The 20703-nt window shown below is 45.6% G+C and overlaps 1 protein-coding gene across 1 annotated transcript in view; it reads left to right on the forward strand.

Annotated features, from left to right (window-relative positions):
* The first annotated feature begins 2354 nt into the window (after positions 1 to 2354).
* ep300a (E1A binding protein p300 a) overlaps positions 2355 to 20703 on the forward strand; it is a 29355-nt gene continuing 11006 nt past the window's right edge. Inside the window, exons 1-21 of the mRNA XM_042703283.1 lie at positions 2355 to 2964; positions 6534 to 7189; positions 8398 to 8574; positions 9511 to 9820; positions 10039 to 10152; positions 10866 to 11072; positions 11651 to 11750; positions 12692 to 12805; positions 12970 to 13087; positions 13316 to 13499; positions 13636 to 13683; positions 13844 to 13920; positions 14219 to 14383; positions 14662 to 15144; positions 15336 to 15560; positions 15695 to 15863; positions 16163 to 16281; positions 16814 to 17053; positions 17815 to 17903; positions 19315 to 19395; positions 20557 to 20613. Of these exons, the coding sequence (XP_042559217.1) occupies positions 2871 to 2964; positions 6534 to 7189; positions 8398 to 8574; positions 9511 to 9820; positions 10039 to 10152; positions 10866 to 11072; positions 11651 to 11750; positions 12692 to 12805; positions 12970 to 13087; positions 13316 to 13499; positions 13636 to 13683; positions 13844 to 13920; positions 14219 to 14383; positions 14662 to 15144; positions 15336 to 15560; positions 15695 to 15863; positions 16163 to 16281; positions 16814 to 17053; positions 17815 to 17903; positions 19315 to 19395; positions 20557 to 20613 (3827 nt within the window). The 5' untranslated portion in view covers positions 2355 to 2870. The remainder of the gene's footprint in view (positions 2965 to 6533; positions 7190 to 8397; positions 8575 to 9510; positions 9821 to 10038; positions 10153 to 10865; positions 11073 to 11650; positions 11751 to 12691; positions 12806 to 12969; positions 13088 to 13315; positions 13500 to 13635; positions 13684 to 13843; positions 13921 to 14218; positions 14384 to 14661; positions 15145 to 15335; positions 15561 to 15694; positions 15864 to 16162; positions 16282 to 16813; positions 17054 to 17814; positions 17904 to 19314; positions 19396 to 20556; positions 20614 to 20703) is intronic.

A 20703-nucleotide genomic window follows, 5' to 3' on the forward strand; every position in this document is an offset into this window, starting at 1 on the left:
ATCAAACATTGGAAACAGGGAAGTTGGACTAGCATTGCTGCACCTAGTGTATCCTGACTGGACCTGCTTCATGCTAACTAACAGGACGACTATGTTATCCAACAACCAGGTGATTATTTATTCTGGACACACACTTATAGTACAGTGTTTCACAAGTCCACTAAATATAAATACCTATAGTCAGCTTATTAAAGAGGGCCTTTTTGTGCATGGAAGGCTGACAGAGTATGGGTGATATAGTGGGCTGTGAAAAAAATGGCTGACCATGAGGGGAAGGTCAAATATCATGTCAATTAATTCATCCTACAGTACTACCTATTGTAGTTTTTCGATATACATCCAAGGGACGAGCTGGAGGAACATTGTTTCTGTTTAGAGTAAGGATCCAGTGACACTCAATACAGAAAGCCGTTCAGGCCCTTTCAATCTACACAACTGCTCAGTTGCAGAAAGTAAGTGCGATCGCCAAATAAAATAAAAATAAAATAAAAACTACGCGACTGTCAGGGATGGAAACTCGTCCTTTGCCATCACTGTCTGCAACTTCACATTTAACACTATATCTGGGGGGGGGAGGGAACTCAATTCAGCATAATTCAATTCAGATTACACAACTGGAGTCACTAACATGTTTAGAAATCAAATCTGCTCAATGTCCTTGAGATTATAGTCTGCGAACATCTGCAACTAGTTTTTGTTCAATACACAACCAGTCTTTTCCCTCATGGGAGCATGATAAGCCCCCCCCCCCCCCCCCCCCCCCCCAACAGCGTGTGACTAGCACTTTACTGTCATCGACTGAAAAGTTGTGCAGTCTGGACTAAGGGCCTTTAGTGAGTGCTATAGAGCAATAGTCAATGCACCAATGTGGATACTCTGATGGGGTGCTTTCGACACTTCTGTATCCTTCATAAAACTTAATCTTACAGAAACTACATAGAAGGTTATCTTCACAAAATGATTTGGTTTGATTCACCAAACAAACTGCTGAAAGAAAAATATATACTTATTAGTACAAACTCAAACCAAAATAGTCACCAACTTTTGAAATATTTATTTTGAAACTCCCATTTCCAATGTTATATAATTTAAATTAGGTCAGCCCCAGTCTATGTACATTCTAATTCTCAGCCACCAGTCTATGTAGGCCTAACTGCATTCCTGTAGTCCCTCCTGCACACCTATGGCCTTATGTTATACACCCGCAACTTTATGCCACTTGTGGAAATGAAACCCAGCATTATGACAATCATCTTACATGCAATCTACTTAATTTGCTACTGCTTGGGCTATACGCTACCTTACTGTATTTAGCTTTGGATAAAAGCATCCAAGAAATAAATAAATGCAAAACGTTGTGACAAAAGTTGAGACACAAAGCAGTGTATAGCTCAGTTTTTTGCCTAAGATTCTGATAGTATTTGTATAGATTGTGAGTATGAAGGAAAAGCAAGGTACCATTTACTTATACCCATGTTGCCCAGATTTCAGGAACACTTCACTCATCTTCCAGAGGTGCTTTTGCCGGTCTTTAATTTTGTCTTATTGGGTCTTACTGTGGTTACTGTGGGATTATATCGACTGGGAACAACACTCACATAATTACTTAATGCACGTTTGGTGTACAGCATTTTAGCGTCGTATCAGCATATCTTCAGAATTGTTCAGAACAGCTTTGTACAAGTCAACTAAACTGAGCAGTATAAATCACTATGGTACTACTGCAAGATCAAGATGTTTTCTGAATCTGGGAGGCAAAAAATGTTTGAGAATATGACATTCAATCAAAAGAATAGGCCCTTTGTAGCCAATACTGCAGTCCTCTTTGGGATAAGCCTATAGAAGGATGAGTAAAAGCAAAATTATAGATTTATCAACTGTTGGCCTAATTATGACAGAATAAAAAGGTAGACATGTGAAATATTGCCCTAATTTTGCTCTTGGAAGAATTGTATGTATTAGTTTTCAAAATGTTGCTTGCATTATAACATGAGTTAATTTCTTGATAGGCCTAATGTGACATGTAATGTGCAATCCAGTTACACAGACCTGGTCTACTGGTGCTTCAAAGGATAAACAGCACAATCATTAGTTTGGATGAAGGTTAAGTAAAAAAAATATAGGATACACTTTTTTTTGACTGTGTGGTCCCAAGCTATGATGGCACCGTGACACTGCACATGTGTTTTATTATTTGTCTTATAATCCAAATGACAATCATGTGTTGAGACAGGGAAGCCTAAATCTGCCTTTTAATTCCAATTGAGCTGGGTGCAAAAAATAGCATGTTGGTGCAAAAATGCACCATAAACCAATAAATAAAAAACGATTAGGCCTATGAGGAAACTGTAAAATAACTTTGAATTAAAGATAATTAGAAATAGTTTACAGAGGTAAGGACATATTCTGTTGGCTTTCAACGTCTTTTCGGATACTGTTATACCAACACACGGCGTAATAAGGATCCCCAAATAATCCTTAACTTCCTTTCGAACAGTGGTTAAAAAGGCAAATAACACACAACACAGCATATTCTTTGGGACAATTTCCTTACATGAAAACTGTTTACGAGTTGGTCGAAAGCCGCTACGTGTGGCTCTCTCTCGCCGACTCCCCCTCCCTCCTCCGCCGCTTGCAGAAATTTATAAAGAACAAAAAATCCGACTGGGGAGGGGGGTTGATACGCCGAAGCTGAAATCGAGAGGCGAACCCAGGAAAGAGGAGTATTTTGTACACGGGACTTTCCCCCCCTTCGTCCCCAAAAAGGAGGGGGAAAAGTCAAATTTTAAGAAGATAAACGAAAAACAACCTTCGAAAAGAGGCGAAGGCGATTATCTCTGTGGATATATATTTTTTAATTCGTAAAAAATATGGCCGAGAACGTTCTGGACTCTGGCCCGCCTTCAGCCAAGAGGCCTAAACTATCCTCTCCGGCACTTTCTGTCTCCGCCAGCGATGGAAACGGTAAACATAATACTTATTTTCCCTAATGTTGTCTCGTATATTTTAATCAATTCATATTTAATAATCAATGCTTCTTAAAATATTTATTTGAAGGAATGACGAGTGATTGTTTCTATTTTGTCGTAGCAAGCTAGCTAGCTAGCTACCAAGCTTGCTAGCTTATATGTGGGACTTAAACAGGACTAGCTTACGCTAGCTTGACACAGTAGACCAGCTAGCCTACTAGCCAGCGCTTTGGTCGCTAGCTCTTTAATGCTGTTAGCTTGTTAGCCAGATGAGCCAGTTTGTGTTATCTCTTTGACTATTAGTAGAGGTTAAGCTGCTCAATTTATTGCATTACTTCCATGATTGTTTTGAATGCTCCCTGACTAGTCACTGCCAGTTATCCACTCTTCGTGTCTTGGAGAATTGTCAATTTTCAAGGCAGAGCTTTCGCTCTTCAAAATTGTTTTCTTAATGCTAGTCAACGTTAGTTTATGAAAGACGCTTGCTGAGTAATTTGCAAGTTGCTTCTGAAGTTCAATTTCAAGCCACTGTAGATAATATTTTCTCACCTGACCATAAAAACATTACAACTCCTCCAACTAGCTGACTGAGTGTTGCCTCAAATCTTTGAGAACAGCACAGGCGAATTTGGTAATGACACTTTGTCCGTCAATCAGCAATGCATAGTCTTAGCTTAGGTGCTATTTAACCTAGCTAGAATGGCTACACCGCTTCGACAACATGAGCGACAAAAAGCCTATTGGCTAGGTTAGCCTTTGGCATTCGACGCTAATTAGCAAACTAGTTAGCCAACTAGCAAGTCAATCATCTCGGAAACTTTGTTCGACTTTGCTAATCAGTGTAATTTCTTCACTCATCACTGTTTACTGGAGAAATGTACAAGCTCGTCGTGATCGGATAGGGTTTTCTAAGTTGGCAAGCATTATGGGTTTCTGTTAGCTCTACAGTCCAAACGAGCTGCTAGCTAATAACAGATTGATGTGTCGCAGGCCCATGCAACTCTTAGCAGTGCACCCAGCCATTGTTAGTTCGCTGGCTAGTAGATGGCTTCAAGCTAACTGAGCTTGATCATCGCAGCTTGCAAACACGACAAACTTCAACTTGTTACCCTGTTAATATGCCACCCTAAAGCAAACTTCATCAGTGGTCATCCGAAGTCCTTAGAGTGGAGTGGATTGTGGTATATAAGGCCACTTGTGAGAACGAAAAAGTGCGTGAAGTTCGTTTCAGAAATCACCAGTCATGTGCGGTCATTTTTTCTTTGCATCTTGATTTCTATTGTTCACTTTCAATCGACTGGGATGGAGTTCCCTTCCGATTTTTGCACTTGAAATTAGGGATCCATGCCTAGTGTCACAAAATTACAGGAAAGTGAAGTTGTGAATGTATTGAATGGGATGTGGACTTTGCTGTATAAAAGTGTTTCAGATAGTGGGTATCTCATAAGTTAACTTTAGTCCCCGATGATACAATTGACAAAATAAAGTGCATAATGATTCATTTACAAGTTATGAACAAATAATGTTAATGTCTTAAGTGTGTAAAAGTAGTCTTGCATGCTAATGACACCCTCGTCTTTTATTGTAAACACTCATGTTCATCTGTGTTGCGCATAGCCCTAGCCATTGCTTCACCATGCCAGACCACTGTGATTCTTTTATCCGTGTCCATGGCAGATGTTCGGTTTTTTTTTTTTTTTTTTACCGATTATGCATAATTTAACACTGTTTGGATCGTTAATTCCTGTTCACATGTTGTGGCCGACAATACATTTGTTGGAATAATAATCCAAATGGGATGTCCACACCATCGTATTAGCAAGATTCATTCCATGCCATGGAACTGCCCCATTATGCCTTTCACTCTCGTAAGTTATGAAGTTGAGCCTTTCATCCTATTGTTTCCTCGTAGTTCTAAAAGCAGGGGACACGGGTTGTGATCCGAAATGGCTGACAGTCCCATTTGTCAGCAAGACGTTTGAAGTGATGTATGCATTTTGGCTCATATTAGTCTGGCTGTGTTGATGGTATGTGTGTGTATGTACGTGCGTGTGTACGTGCGTGTGTACGTGTGTGGGGGTGCATTGGCAATTATTTTGCATCAGATAACAGCTCTCCACACACTCAGAGAATGGTAATTTGCAGTGGTTATGATATTTAAATGGCCCCAAAAAGGCAGTGCCATGATAAAATTCTTAAGAAGCAAAAGCAAGTAAATTGTTGAGCTCCTACAGATATTGCAGAAGAACGCTTGTCATGTGCATGAATCGGCTTTAGGCACGCTTGTGTCGCCACCTCTCATGCTGTGGACTGATTCAGTGTGGATAGAGGGAGAAAAGGATAGAGGGAGAGCGGTTTATAACGTAAGCAATCCTGGCATGCTTCCCTGCCTGTGGGATGGGACTCTGTGTGATTTGTGTGCAGTTCAGGTGTATTGAAACGCATCTTTGAAAGATCCCAATAGCTCTGTATGCGTATGGGTGTGTGAATGTGTGTTTCATCATGAGCAGGTTCCTTTTACTTGAGAGCTGCTTGAGGGCTTTTAAAGGTGGGGAAGTGTTTGGCAGGCAGAGAGGAAAGTCATGGATTTTTGGATATTGTCACATTCATGCTTTTCTTTATTTCTTTTTTCTGCATGTGTGCTTTTCATAAACGTAAGCAAATGATTGGATGACCGACCACCGTTTGTGCAGTACCATCATTTAACAGCCAAATGTATCATAACTATTCTGACTTGATTGACAAAAAAAAATCCCACGTGCTGCTGTCAGTACTCAAAGTGCAAGGCTTGTGATTGTCAGGTTGGTGGTCTTGCTTGCTTGTTTATGTCCTGATATGTCGGGGAAATATGATTGTTTACTCTAGAAATCTCTCCTACTCTTAAGGTCTGCCCCTTAAGTAAGCAGTTGAAGCGTGTACTTGTGTGTGTGTATGTGCGTGCGTGGGCGTACGTGTGTGTGAGCGTAAGTGTTGTTTGCTCTTAGCAGGGCGCCAGTGTTTACCTCCCTACGGCTCAGTGCCACGACCTTACAACATCCACTCAGCCTCTGGCACCCGGTTAAACCACGGACGGCCCAGGGGACTGCCACCCCACACTGGCCCTGTTCTGTGTGTCGGCTCTGCCCCGGGACACCCAATGGCGGAAGTGTCTCTCCTGCTCGCTACTTGCAAAACGTCCGATTGAGCTTCGGGCATCACACAGAGGGGGCCATGAAGAGATTTTTTTTTTTTTTTTTTGTCTTTCGTCTGTGGAACGGCAAAAGACTTGGAGTGCATGTTGGAATAAGCATAATTTTTTTTGCATTATTATTTATTTATTTATTTATTTCTGTCACTTTCATTTACAAGGCAAAAGTTAGTCTTTGACGACATTATGGCCTTGCAGCTCTTCTGGACTTTGCATTATATCATGTGCAAAAGTGATGTCCGTCATTGTCAGTAATTTTTGATGGAAACCCTTTCATGGTTTTGGACCCCAAACTAATGTCAGTTTTTGCTCTTCCCCTCCCTTCCATCTTTATCTTTCTGTGTCTTCGTCTATGTGACTGTCCCTCCCTCCTGCAGATTTTGGCTCTCTCTTTGACCTGGAACACGACCTCCCCGATGAACTTATTAGCTCCTCGGAGCTGGGCCTGGCCAATGGTAGCGACCTCAACCAGCTGCACACCAGCCTGGGCCCGGGCTCCAGTTCTGGAGCCATGGGGTTGGGCATGGCTGGGGCCGGAGGCCAGGATGCCGCTGCCAAGCACAAGCAGCTCTCTGAGCTCCTCCGCTCCGGGAACCCCACCTCCGGGGGCCAACAGCAGGGAGGCCCCGGGGCCAACCAGGCCGGGCCAGGGATGGGGCTCCTCGGCAACATGAAGATGTCGCCGGGGCACCCGGGAATGGGCCCCCAGTCTCAGCAGCAGCACATGTCCCCACAGCAGTCCAACCTGATGCAGCAGCAGCAAATGGCTGGCATGGTGGGCGGCATAAACAGAGCCATGATGGGCGCCCAGAAGGGCGCCGGACAGCAACAGCAGCAGGGAGTGGGCCCCACGCCCCAGCAGCAGGGCATGGGGATGGGGGGGCAGGTGATGAACGGCTCCCCCAGGATGGGCTACTCCAACCAGGGCATGGGCAGCAACAGCAACTTGCTGGCAGAGACGCTTCAGCAGCAGCAGTCAGGAGTGGCCGGCCAGAATGCACTGAGAGCACAGCAACCCGGAGCACTGAACAAGGTAGGAGTCCCTGCAGGCGTGCCGCCTAGCCTGCGTGGGCGGATCCATTCAGTCAAAGGAAAGGGGGCATAGTTCAGTGTTGGGAATGTCAGAGTAGAATGGAGATGTTGGCCAGCCAGCTTCAAATGAAAAGGCTGTGAATCCCATAAAGTAATAACAGGGCCGGCAGCCAATCTGTTTTATGTTTGTGTTCTAAGTAGGCCTTGAGGTAGTTCCCTGAAGTAGTGAAATAATAATAATGGTGGTTATATGCAGAATTCTTTGCTCGATCTGTGCATTGACAGTAATGAAGACCTAAAACTGTTGATGCTGCTGTGGACTAGTAGTGGTGTGTGTCAGGCTAGGTTGATTGTGTATTTCCTCTTACAAACTAAAAGCTTCCATCCCGTCCAACCTCCTCCAACGAGGAAGTTGTGGTTTGTGTTGTACAGGAGATACAAGGATCCCATTGCTAAGAGAGCTCAAAGTCGACCAGATGAGATTCATCTTCCTCGCCGGTGTTACAATTGAGTTGTCCAGTCTAATCTCTGGTGTCTTAATGGAGGTGTAAATTACCTGTCTAATTAATGAGGAGTGGTCTGTGTGTGGTGCAGACCCAAGAAGATGGCGGTTTTAATTGTCGCCCCGGTGCTGCAGATGAGCAGTAAAGCTCGGGTGAATTAGTGCCCCTCTGGAACGAAATGGCTGTTTCACTTCAGGCTCCGGTACAGCAGCCTTGTTATTTAAAGTAGCACACAGAGTGCAGAATGAGGAATTAACCTACCCAGAGTGAAAGTAGTTGCGTTTTATTGTTTGTTTTTTATGGCGTCATTGACGCGTCACATGCTTGGGTCTCCAGCCGATGCCTCCTACTGTGTTGTACCGTACTACATTTTGATAAACGGCCGTGGTGTTTCTTTTTGTTAACAGACACCGATTAATAGGTTGAGTTTTGAGATGTTTGCTTCTTTCGTCTGACTTTCTGTACTCTTTTTTTCCCCTTGTTTCAGTTGTGTTTGGTGTAATTGAAACTATTATCAGGATGTAATAACATGCAGATGATTTCGGTCCAGTTCACATTTTGTCCCTAATGGCCATGTAGTGAGTTTGTGAGAATTAGCTGAAGAAATTTAAACACCTTTTAAAATGTTGCCTAAGCTAACTGCTGTTTTTTTTTTTTTTTTTGTCCCTCTCCATAACTCCATCTCCACCCCCCTGCTCCTCCTCAGATGGGCATGATGGGAAACGCGGGCCCCTATGGAGGCCCGTACGGCCAGTCCGCAGGCCAGGGTCTGGGAGGAGCTGGGCTGGCCCCGCAGCTCCAGAACAAATCCGGTCTGCCCAACAGCCTGGCTCAGTTCAGCCTGGAGAAGAAGACCCAGCCCATGCAAGGGATGGCTGGAATGGTGAGCTACAACCCAGCATGCAAATGTTCCTTCTCTCTCTCTCTCGCTCTCTTGCTTCTTGTTTCTTGTTTCTCTTCTGCCACTGTACTGTACAGCTCTGAGCAGAGCTGTGGTTGTGCTTTGGGTTCCAAGCACATTAGCAGCAGGAAATTCCCAAGCTGAACTGACCCTACAACTGCCGTGCTGATATTTTTTTCTTTTTTTCTTTTCTTTCTTTCTTTTTTTCATGTTCTGCTTGTGAGCAGGAGTGATTGCCTGCCTCTGTTCGCTCTCATTTTTACATTAAAAAAGTTCTGAGATTATTCCGGGCCCAATACAATATTTTTTGATAGCATGCTGTACTGGATAAACCCTAAATCATATGAATGGATTAATTGTTAATTGGAATTTCGTACCATTTCTGTCTAGTGTTATTTTCAATATTTACTCACCGTTTAGTGTTGGCATGGTTTACATTTGAAGTGGGAAAGTGCCATTTCTCACTCTCTCTCTCCCCCTGCCATTCTTCTCTCCATCACACCCTCTCCAACTGTATATTGAGCTGATTTGTTAACACTTTTCAAGGGCAATGTATTGTGTGAGCTTGTACAGCTCAATGAAAAACGTTGAATTCAGAAATGTTACTCTGACATTTTTCATCTCATTCATGTCAAGGAGGCTGACTAGAAATGCACAGTATCTGTAGAAATACACAATTTCTATCTGCTGTACAGCATTAATTTAGGCCGTGGAACACGCTTTACACTACATTTTATTTAGTTAATTGTGTTGGTGTAAACAGAGATAAACGACTTCAGGTGGAATCATTTGAAACGTTCGCTGATAGAAACCAGAGCAGACACCTTCAACTTCTGGCCACTGAACTGCAGTATGCAATGTAATCCTCTCTCTCTCTCTCCCTCCCTCTGTGTTTGTCCCTCTTCACCTTTACCACAGACCTCACAGCAGTCCACAGCGGCTTCGTCAGGACAAGTGGGTATGGTGCCCAACGCTCAGGGTGGCCTGGGTCCGGCTGGTGTGCCCGGGACGTCCCCGGGGGTGGGTGGGGTTGGAGTGCCCCCCACGGCCGACCCGGAGAAGCGCAAGCTGATCCAGCAGCAGCTGGTGCTCCTGCTGCACGCGCACAAGTGCCAGCGGCGAGAACAGGCCAACGGCGAGATGCGCCCGTGCAATCTGCCCCACTGCCGCACCATGAAGAACGTCCTCAACCACATGACCCACTGCCAGGCCGGCAAGACCTGCCAGGGTGAGAACTTGTGTGGGATATGGAAATGGAAAAACTACATTTTTAGAGGAGTTTAATTTATCCTTCAACTCAAAAGAAATATATAACATACTGTTTTGTAAATTTGTCTTAATTCCGTTGTAGTTCAGCACACCATCATTATCCTTCTGATCCTAACCTATGACCTTTATCGCTCTCGCTCTCTCTCTCTTTCTTTCTCTCTCTCTCTCTCTCCACAGTGGCGCACTGTGCCTCGTCCAGACAGATAATCTCCCACTGGAAGAACTGCACTCGGCACGACTGCCCCGTGTGTTTGCCGCTGAAAAATGCCGGAGACAAGAGGAATCAGCAGTGTGAGTGTGTGTACTCCACCTCCAGACGCTTCTCGCTTCTTGACATGCTGCAGGGACAGCCAGCTCTCCCTGATGACATTTCAGCATATTCTTAGTACAACTTTGGCAGCCGCGCATGGGTTGAAGGGGAATCCGATGCCAACTACCATGCCCTGTATTTTTTTGAGATCCACCCATATCAGTTCACTTTCGATAAAAATAAAGCACAGATTTAGTTGGGAATTTGATCGGGCGTTTGAATGGACCTTGGCAGGATCATTTCCAGATCAGATTCTACTCTTCATGTAGATGTTTAAATAAAATCACCGTGATGAATGTACTGGGGCAACTTGACACTGGAGATGGACCTGAATTATGTCATTCATCTTGGAGCTGGGCAGCTGTGCTCTGTGTCTAAAACAAGTATATGTCAAAGCATAGCGTCTGCCAAAGTTGAGATGCCAGATCAAAAGCAGACCTTCATGTCTTTCTAGAATGTTTGTTTCGGTTCAGATTTTGTCACTGAGACAACCATAATCTTTCTCATAATGATATGTGTTTGTTGTTTAGCCTGTGTGTCTTCTTTTAGTGTTTTGCTAAATTACTAAATTTCAATAAATCTTTCTTCCTCTACTTTTCCCCCATATTTTCTTTCTCTCTGTTTCTCTTTCTTTCTTTCTTTCTTTCTTTCTTTCTTTCTCTCTCCCCCTCTCCTACTGCCTCTCCCCTCACAGCTCTTGTGGGCTCTGCAGGGGTGGGCTTAGGCAGCGGGCTGGGCTCAGTGCCCGGCGGCCAACCCAGTGCCCCCAACCTCAGCACAGCGGGCCAGATTGACCCCAGCTCCATCGAGAGGGCCTATGCCGCCCTGGGCCTCACCTACCAGGGCAACCAGTTGCCCTCTCAGCCCAACCAGCCCTCGTCCAGACCCCTCAATGCCATGGGTAAGGGCTCTCTGTGGGTGCGGGGCAACACTAGGGTTGGGTAGCAACTCCTGGAAGAATGACGCAGATAGAGCACTCCACTTTAAGTGTTTGTTTTCACACTTTTTTTTGTAATATCTGTGAGCAAGTTGCTCTTACGTTAAATGGTGTTTCTGACGGCCATACCATAGGACTCGAAAAGCAGGTGAATCACTTTTTAATGAATCCTCATTTCCTGCTGGGGAATCTAATCATCTGGTTAATAGCACTGGGGAGAACAGAGCGGAAAACTGAATTGTGTCCCAAATGGCCTCTTGTTTTTGGTGAGAGCTTGCAGATGTGAAGAATTGGTGAACTAGGTGAACTTTCCCGATGCCACAACGATTGTGACATTTCTTTGGACTAACCCTACTTGGATCATTGATCAGAAATTATTATATTAGACATCACGCTGGTGTCTAAAGAAAACCTCTGTGTGTTTTTTTTTCTTTCTCGAGTAGATCAGGCGTCTGTGTGTGTGTGTGTGTGTGTGTGTGTGTGTGTGTGTTGTAGAAGCTCTGCTCATCTTCGCTCTGCTCACATATCTCTCGTGTTCTCAGGAGGAAACCCAGTGAATGGAGCAGTGGGGAACCAGTCAGCCAGCCAGCAGGGCAACCTTCTGCAGGACACCATGATGCACCTCAACATGAGCTCTCAGAGGTGGGTCTGTTCATTTAATCATCCTGCAATCAACCAACACAGATGCCCTGTAGGTCTGGGATTCATGGAAACACTTGTAAGACTTTGAAGAAACTAACCTGGTGTGTTTTGAAGCCTCCAAACAATAAGCAGATGTTTAGGTGAGGTAGAAACTGGCTGCACCCCCTTTCAAACTACAACATGGATGGTAGGGGTGTAATGGTACACAGAAGTCAGGGCTCAGTTCACACCATGGGTTGGACATCACGGTTCGTTACGAGTTTGATACAACGGGAAAAATGCAACAAAAAAACCCTCATGCAAACAGCCAGGTTTCTTTGCATATATTTTGAACAGACAGTAGCGCAAGTTACAGCAGTAAAAGATATACTCTCGAATAGGAAGCAGACGAGTGTCTTGTTTTGCTGACTCAGACGCCAATCAGCTTGAGCTAAGCTTAGCATTTTATGTTGCTAACTTGCTAATGGGAAACTTTGGGGTTTCTTGACCTGGACCCTATTTTTCAGTCCAAATTTTCACTAGGAACAGAAACGACAAAGTATTGCGGTAGAACGCTATAACCGGCAACTGCAAAACAACTTATACAATGTAATCTTATGGGGCATGCATCCACGTTTGTTTCCCGCCACTGACAGGCTCATAATGTTATAACAAGTGTCTGACTGTATCCCTATAGAGATAGACCTGTGTCTTTTTCCCCATTAATAGCTGTAAAGCGTTTATTAGAAATGATCATTTTTACAGAATCTGAAACTGTAGAAACAATAAGTTATTGAGGTAAACAGCAGCTAGGCCGAATCCTATGTTGGTAGACATTTTAAACACACAAAAAAAGTTTTAGAAAATTAATTTGATTTATATTATCCCAGCTGCTTTGTTCATGATCAATAGGCCTGTAGTGGCTGACAGGATGGCTTTTCTCTCTCTCTTCCTCTCTGTAGCCTGATGAATGACAGCACCATGCCCACAGCAAATCCGGCCTCCACCGGGGGCATGAGGAAGGGCTGGCATGAGGATATCACACAGGATCTGCGCAATCACCTCGTCCACAAGCTGTAAGCCATGGAGACAGACCCACGCACGCACACTTTCTTACATCAGAAGTTGTATACTACCGACCTTCATCATCTCTCTCTCTCTATGAACTGTCACATTTCTTAAGTTACATTTCTATTCCAGTTCATCCCACCTGTTCACTAATCCTCTTCTTGCCCTCCAGTGTTCAGGCCATCTTCCCTACACCAGACCCCGCAGCTCTGAAGGACCGGCGGATGGAGAACCTGGTGGCGTACGCACGCAAGGTGGAGGGGGACATGTACGAGTCTGCCAACAGCAGGGTAAGTGGTTGTCCTCCACCGTCCAGCAACTCCTCTCATTCAGACACAAGACAAACGCTGCATTCCTATATGTGTTCACCAGTAGTGTGGTGTCAGGTATGACTGGCCACTGGTGTATGGCCTGAGTGAAGTTGTGTGTTTTTGTTTGGTTGAAAATGGTTTGCGTGCAAAATAAAGAATAAAGATTTTAAACTTAAGTCTCTTTATCTCTCCTCCTTTCTGCCTCAGGCTGAGTACTACCATCTCCTGGCAGAGAAGATCTATAAGATCCAGAAGGAGCTGGAAGAGAAGCGGCGGACGCGTCTGCAGAAGCAGGGCGTGCCCGGATCTCACCCGAGCATGGCCCCCAGCGGCCTGCCGCAGGTCCCTCCTGGCATGGGTCAGCCAGCGCCACCAACGGGACTGCCCCCTAGTGAGTGTACATGCAATTTCATCCTCTCAGTCTAACACCAATAAAAAACACATTACGCCCTGTCTTAGTCCACCTGCACTAATTCACAATACACACAGTGTCCTGTAACCCTCTCTTCCTCTTTCTTTATCTGTAGATGGTCCTTTATCAGGGCCCAACCAAATGGTGAACCGGAACCCTGCAGGTATGAATGGCCATTGTACCAGTAGGATTTTATTTACACAGGATCTGTGCAGTGGGGTTCCTTACCTTTTTTTAAAAAATGTGGGGAAAGAGTTCGATTCCGACTGTATTACGAAAGCATTTGTTTCTGTCTAACCTCCTCTTCCTCCCTGGGTCGCTAGGAATGCCTCCCTTTAACCAGATGAGCATGGGCCCCAGGTCTACCCCGCCGCTGCCGCTCGGCAGCCCCATGAGCCAGGTGAGTGCCCTGACCAGCCCCCTCCGCCCGTGGCTGCTGACCACTGGTCACTACTCACAGAGCTGGTGCCGCTAATGACACGGTTCTCTATCTGTCTGTCTCTCTGTGTGTGCAGTGGTGTCAGTGTGACAAATGTCAATGACAAATGTGTGTGCAAATGTCAGTAGAGTTAACAAGCTGACTGTTAAAAATGTGTGTGTGTGTGTGTGTGTGTGTGTGTGTGTGTGTGTGTGTGTGTGTGTGTGTGTGTGTGTGTGTGTGTGTGTGTGTGTGTGTGTGTGTGTGTTTCCTTCCTAAGCAGATGGGAATGGGAGGAGCGAGAATGGCTCAGCCCCCCAACGTTTCCCAGCTGCAGAACCAGTACATGCCTCCAGTGCAGGGCCAGTTCCCTGGCGGCGGTCCAGCTCTCGGCAACGTCAGTGTCAACATGGGCCAGTCTGGCACTCAGCCTGGCATGGCTCAGGTAAGAGACCTCTGATATGTCGTCATGTGCATATCTCTCTCTCAGACTTGTCAAACGTCAGCACATTAGTTCTATGTCTATGATGCATTGAGTTGTTTACAAAAAAAAAAAATGACTGTGTTTGTAACTCTAGATTGTGTCTGTCTAATCTAGTCCTGTTTATTAGATGTTGTATACTGGTACAGTGTATAGGCAAAGACATCATTGAGTTTTTTTTTTTTGCTCTTGACTGGCAACATCACTTATGTCACGGTTGTATATCGTTTGTTCTCTTGCAGCAGCAGCAGTCTCCGATGTCCACTCCTCCCTCCATGCCCGTCAACAGCCCCCTCGGCCAGCCCGGCTCGGTCGGCGCCGGTGGCCCTGGCAGCGTGGGCTCCATGATGCCCTCAGGCATGGGCACGGGCCCCGGCAGCGGAGGCCCTCCTTCCGCCTCCTCCACACCCCCCCAGCAGCAGCAGCAGCAGCCTCTTACTATGCCACACTGCCCCCCGCCCGTCCGCCAGAACTCCCCCTCACCCGCACGCAGCCATAGCCGCAGCCCTACCCCACACCTTACCCCGCCTCAGGGGCACCCGGGCTCCCAGACACCGCAGCCCCACACCCCCGGCCTCCCCCCAATGTCCCAGGGCCCCGGCTCAGACAAGCCTCCGCAGATGCGCCAGCCGCAGTCAATGGGAGGGGGACCCGGCTCGGTCGGGTCAGGGACCGGTATGCCCACCCCCAATGCCGGACATGGACCCCAGTTGCCCCGCACTCCAGTGAGTATCTTTACAGGCCAGGTTAAACGGATACATGAACATCTTTGTTAGTTGTTATGTCATTAGGAAAGGGTGCCACAGGGGCTCAAAATAAATAAACAAATAAATGTTTACATTTTATGTGTGAAGGGGGCTTAGTTTTGGAATCTCTTCCTCTGTCTCCATCCTGACTCTTGCTCCTCTCCTCCCAGCTGTCCCAGAAAGGCTCGCTCCACCTCGACGGGCAGGTAGCCACGCCGGCCTCCGTTAGCAGCACCGATGCCTCCTCCCAGCAGGCAGACGCGGCGACATCCGGCCACAACACCAAGATGGAGGTGAAGCAGCAGGACGATGACGACGAGGACGACGACGAGGACATGGCCACGGGAGGCAGGATCGGAAAACTGGGCAACGTGAAGACTGAGGAGAAACCAGATGTGAGGATCATGTGGCCTTATTTTGGTTCATTTAGTGTCTATTAATGGCATCGGTTATAGCATGTATTACTGGCTATATGTTGAATTGTTAGGTGGACGTGTGTTAAATCTGTTAAATTGAATTGCCCTCTCAGATAAAGAAGGAGGAGCCATCAAGTGACGGTGGAAAAGGCAGCGCTATGGAATCATCCATAGCGGAAGACAAGAAGCCGGAAGTGAAGATAGAACCCAAAGAAGAAGAGGATGGATCAGCGACATCAACCACCAGTTCCTCTCCTGCCGGAGCTCAGAGCAAGAAGAAGAGTACGACTGAGTGCCCTTTTATTAAACATCCACTGTTTTTATCCTGGACTGTTCCAGTGTACTGCATTCTTCTTTCTTTACCACTAATGTTTCTAAACAAGCGTTTAAAGCTGCAGAGATGAATGTAACATGAATGGTTATGAATAGTTATTTTTTACAATTATGTATCATTAACTATTATTTATGGTACATTCATGGTTGTTCCTAAAATCTCCTTAACGTAAGGATTTATTTTCAGGTTGTCCTACTAATTTCATTGACTTTTGATCTCTAACATCTGACTTTATTCCTGTGTGCAGTCTTCAAGCCAGAGGAGTTACGGCAAGCCCTCATGCCCACACTGGAGTCTTTGTATCGCCAGGATCCAGAGTCTCTGCCCTTCCGTCAGCCTGTGGATCCAGGGTTGCTGGGCATTCCTGTACGTACCACTGATCTAAGATACACTTTTGAGTTGAAGTGCTGATTTGGTATCAGGCTTAATGGCACAGAATTTGCATCAATTTTGTCTGTTAAAGATCATGTCTATTAAGAAGAATTGTTCGAATAGGTGTAAATATGCACGTTTAAAAGGACATTAAGAGTTCAAAATGGAATTAAACTAGACCAAAGGTCTAGTGTACAGCAGTCGAGAAGGGACAAACTTAATCACACAGACCAGAGTTGGTAGTAAGTTTAAAGCAGTACTCTAAAATGTATCTGTTCCTATGAGCGCCATCATAAGATGGCACGATGCACCGTCATTGAGTAGTGGAGACTTGTTAAAGAAAATAACTGACTATCAGGTTCCTTATCAACATGGAGTTAAAACAAATGGCTAGTAGCATCATGTTTTTATGTACCTTGGCAGACTCTTCAGCCATTCTCAAAGAGAAGGTGCTGCGTAAGTGGAACAGCTCTCTGATTACATTTCCTCTGACTTGTAAAAACTTTTGGCGTTGTTTTCTCCCCAGGACTACTTCGATATTGTGAAGAACCCTGTCGACCTGTCGACCATCAAGCGAAAGCTGGACACGGGTCAGTACCAGGAGCCCTGGCAGTACGTGGATGACATCTGGCTCATGTTCAACAACGCCTGGCTCTACAACCGCAAGACCTCCCGCGTCTACAAATACTGCTCCAAGCTGGCCGAGGTCTTCGAGCAGGAGATCGACCCTGTCATGCAGGGGCTGGGCTACTGCTGTGGGAGAAAGGTGTGTGTGTGTGTGTGGACAGAGTGTAGAATGTGTGTTAGAGATCTACAAGGCCTTTGGAGAGTGATTGTAGGAAACCCTTTTTTACATTTAGATATTAGCGCACACACGTACCATTGTGTTCGCTTGATTTGAGACCTGCACAAGCTGACAGCTCTTCCCATTCCCCTCGTGTGGCTGTGCACTTGGCCTTTTTTGCCCTTGCTCGCGAGAGGGACGTGGCGTTCGCGCCGCCATCCAGGTCCATGTCGGCCCGAGTCCCAGCGGATGGGCTGCGGTTCCTCACACCTGTCGGAGCAGTGAGCCGCGGAGAGCCATGCCAGGCTGAGCGTTAAATGCCAGAGAGCTCACCGCATTAGCTCCTGTTGTTGATGAGGGGGGGGGTTGTGCTATACCATCAGAGCAACTGGCTACACATGCCAGTTAACACGCCTCAGTAGTGATTGCTTCAGGCGCTGAGAGAGGCTTTTGAACTTGGTGTATGCAGATGATTTAGTAGCAAAATTAAGAGCCTTTGCCGAAGTTATGCGTTCCAAAATGTATGGGGTGAAGCTCAGAGCGGCAGCCGCTGTCTCGTGTGTTCCTTTTTGCTTGCGCAACGTTTTTATGGATGACGAGCCCAGCCCTGTTTTTGTTTCAGCTTTTACCAAAACCATTTGTTTCACAAGCACAAGGAAGGGTTGCTCACCACTCACTGTCTTTCTCTTCCTCTTCCCGTTTTCTTTCTCTCCCCCTCTCTTAAATGTTCTCACCATTTACAGTTGGAGTTCTCTCCCCAAACTCTATGCTGCTATGGCAAGCAGCTCTGCACTATACCACGAGATGCTGCTTACTTCAGTTATCAGAACAGGTATGAGTACACACACACACACACACACACACACACACACACACACACACACACACACATATATGTGCACGCTCTCTCTGTCTCATACAGACACACGCACACACTTAAACATGCAGGCACGAATGCGTGCACATTCTCGCACACACTCGCAGGCACACAGTGTAAAGCCCCGTAGTGTCCATCTGGACTAAAGGGTAAGTATGAGAGTTGACTCAGCAGACCCATAGCTGGGTTGTGCAACCTTACTCCACTGCTAGTAGGCCTGCGCGGTAAGCATAACATTCAGTACGACTTGTATAGTACAAACTCATGGCTGTTTGTTTGTAAACGTGGTCCAAGCCAACTATCATCTAGTCTCCACCACAGTGTAACAGTCCAGCCCAAAGTTATATTTATTAATTATGTTAATATTAGTTTTGTGCTAAGTCATAATTGTGGAAAGAACACATTTTTGTTGAAATTTTGAAGTTCAATGTTTTGAATGATATACATATGACATTGGTCTCATAATTGTCAAAATGTTATGCCGAATGTAATGTAAGTTGTTATGTTATCAATCTTGGGCCGAGGTTTTATCCACCAATCAACTTCTCAATGTGATTGTTCTGTCTGCAATATTCCCGCCATTTTAAAAGTTGGTACTTTTTATTCTGTTGTCATTTTTATGATGGCACTAATCTGAAACACATTTAAGATGAATGAATTGGTCCCAAGGGAGATGATCAATAACTAATAAGTGAGCTAAAGCAGAGTAAATGCAATGATACAGGCACAATGAGGGCACCAACTTTAAAATGAGCTTGCCTGGCGGAACAGCCTTGCTTCTGCTGCTTGTGTGTTCAGTGTTCTCATGTGTCCTTAAATGACTGTTTCCCATCGCCTAGTCCCGCTTCCCCTAACACCCCCCCCCCCCCCCCCCCCAGATTGTGCCACTGCTGTGTAGGTGTGCTGGTTTGACCTTCATTACCTGTACAAACGCTAATCTGTGCTTTGCTTTGGCTTTCTGCTTGTCTTGTGTCTCTACGTGGTGTTGTCTCCCCCACCCTCCCTCCCCATCCATGCCCTGTTGGTTTTTAACCCCCCCCCGTCCTTGTTAATGTCCCCACCCACCCCTTTTTTTTTTTTTGTTCTGTCTGCTTGTCATGGCTTGCTTTCATCCAATCAACCATCAACCCATCCCTCCCTCCTTGCTTATCCCAACTCCCACCCTTCCCTTTGTAAATCTTGCATCATGATTGGCTGCTCTGACGACGACCCTGTCCTGCGCTCCCCGTCTGTGCCTGCTTACCCTTTGGCCCGCCCTGCCCTGCCCCGCCCTGCCCTGATTGGTGGCTGCGTCCTCGTGCCCTCTCTGTGATTGCTGTTTGGCCGAACGGTGTAGTTCACCAAAATTTGGGCTTATCGCTGACAGGTACCACTTCTGCGAGAAGTGCTTCAACGAGATCCAGGGTGACAGTGTGTCCCTGGGGGATGACCCCACCCAGCCTCAGACGTGAGTACCATCTCTTCCTCTTCTCCATCCTCATCCTCATCCTCCTCCCCCTTCCTTCCTTCATCCCCAGACAGTCTTTTTGGCAGGTTCAACTCCAGTAATTAAACCTCACCCCCCTACACACACACACACACACACACACACACACACACACACACACACACACTTAGGAACCAGGACTGAGTTACATTTTCAATGGAGACTTTCCATGAACAGCAGAGTAGGGTCCAGGAAATTCGGCTCCACTCCTCAAAATGTCAACCTGTCAGCGGTTCATAAAGCGTCCTGGGTAAAGCCCAGTATTCATCAGGCTCTGTGGAGGCGCATACATGTGCTGGAGCAGGCATTTGCATTTGGGTTGCAGAGTGAAGAGGCTAAATTGCCAGGGGATTAATGCAGCTCGGTTTTGTGGAAAAATGTCAGTTTTTAAAATAATTACACCTGAAAACCATCAGCATTATTTCAAAACAAGGAAACAAGGGTTGGAGAAGCGGCCTCTTTGCTCATGATCTACATATAAATCAAATGGATATGACTGTCGTGACTAAATTTAGAGGTTTAGTTAGAGAAACGAGGGCCAAGAAAATGAGTGATGATAAATCAATGTAATATATATCACCATTTTCTCTCTTAATTGCTTTTTACCTTCACATTTCCCATCTGATTTCCCCCCTGCTTCATTGGCTTGAGGTCCTGTTGTGTTGAAAGACTCAGAAATATCCCATCCTATCCTTTGGCTGTAGTTATTTTCAGAGTCTTGGCTATGCTGCTGTGGGAGTTCAGTTTCCTGAAGATTGAGTTGGCAAAAGCTTTTGACTAATTGTATGACTTATAAGGGCCTTGTGGTCATTTGGACTACTCTGACTCAGTGGCTTCCAAAAGTCTTGGCTGAACCTAAAACAGAAGAACCTTCAGATGGACCTATGCCTGGATACTAAGAAAAAAAGAGTAACTCCTTGATATTTTAGAGTGGTTACAAGACACCCTTGTTTTTCCAAAAGAACAAATCACTTAGTCACTTATCTTTTTTTTGTCAATCTGAATTCATAAATGGAATGAAGTCCTTCAACATTATGGAGTATGTCCGTGTAAAGACATATTGTTTGTTGAAAGTTGTTTGTGTCTGTTAGGACTGTTTATATTGTGTTTTTACTTTTTCAGGTCCATCAATAAAGAACAGTTTGAGAAGAAGAAGAATGACACACTGGATCCTGAAATGTACGTGTTTAGTTACTAGTTAATTCATCTGTGTTTCTGGGTGTATGGTGTGGGCAGTTCTGTTCGGCATATTAACAAAATACACGTAGC

The sequence above is a fragment of the Clupea harengus genome, chromosome 23 (genome assembly GCF_900700415.2).
Source record: "Clupea harengus chromosome 23, Ch_v2.0.2, whole genome shotgun sequence".
NCBI lineage: Eukaryota > Metazoa > Chordata > Actinopteri > Clupeiformes > Clupeidae > Clupea > Clupea harengus.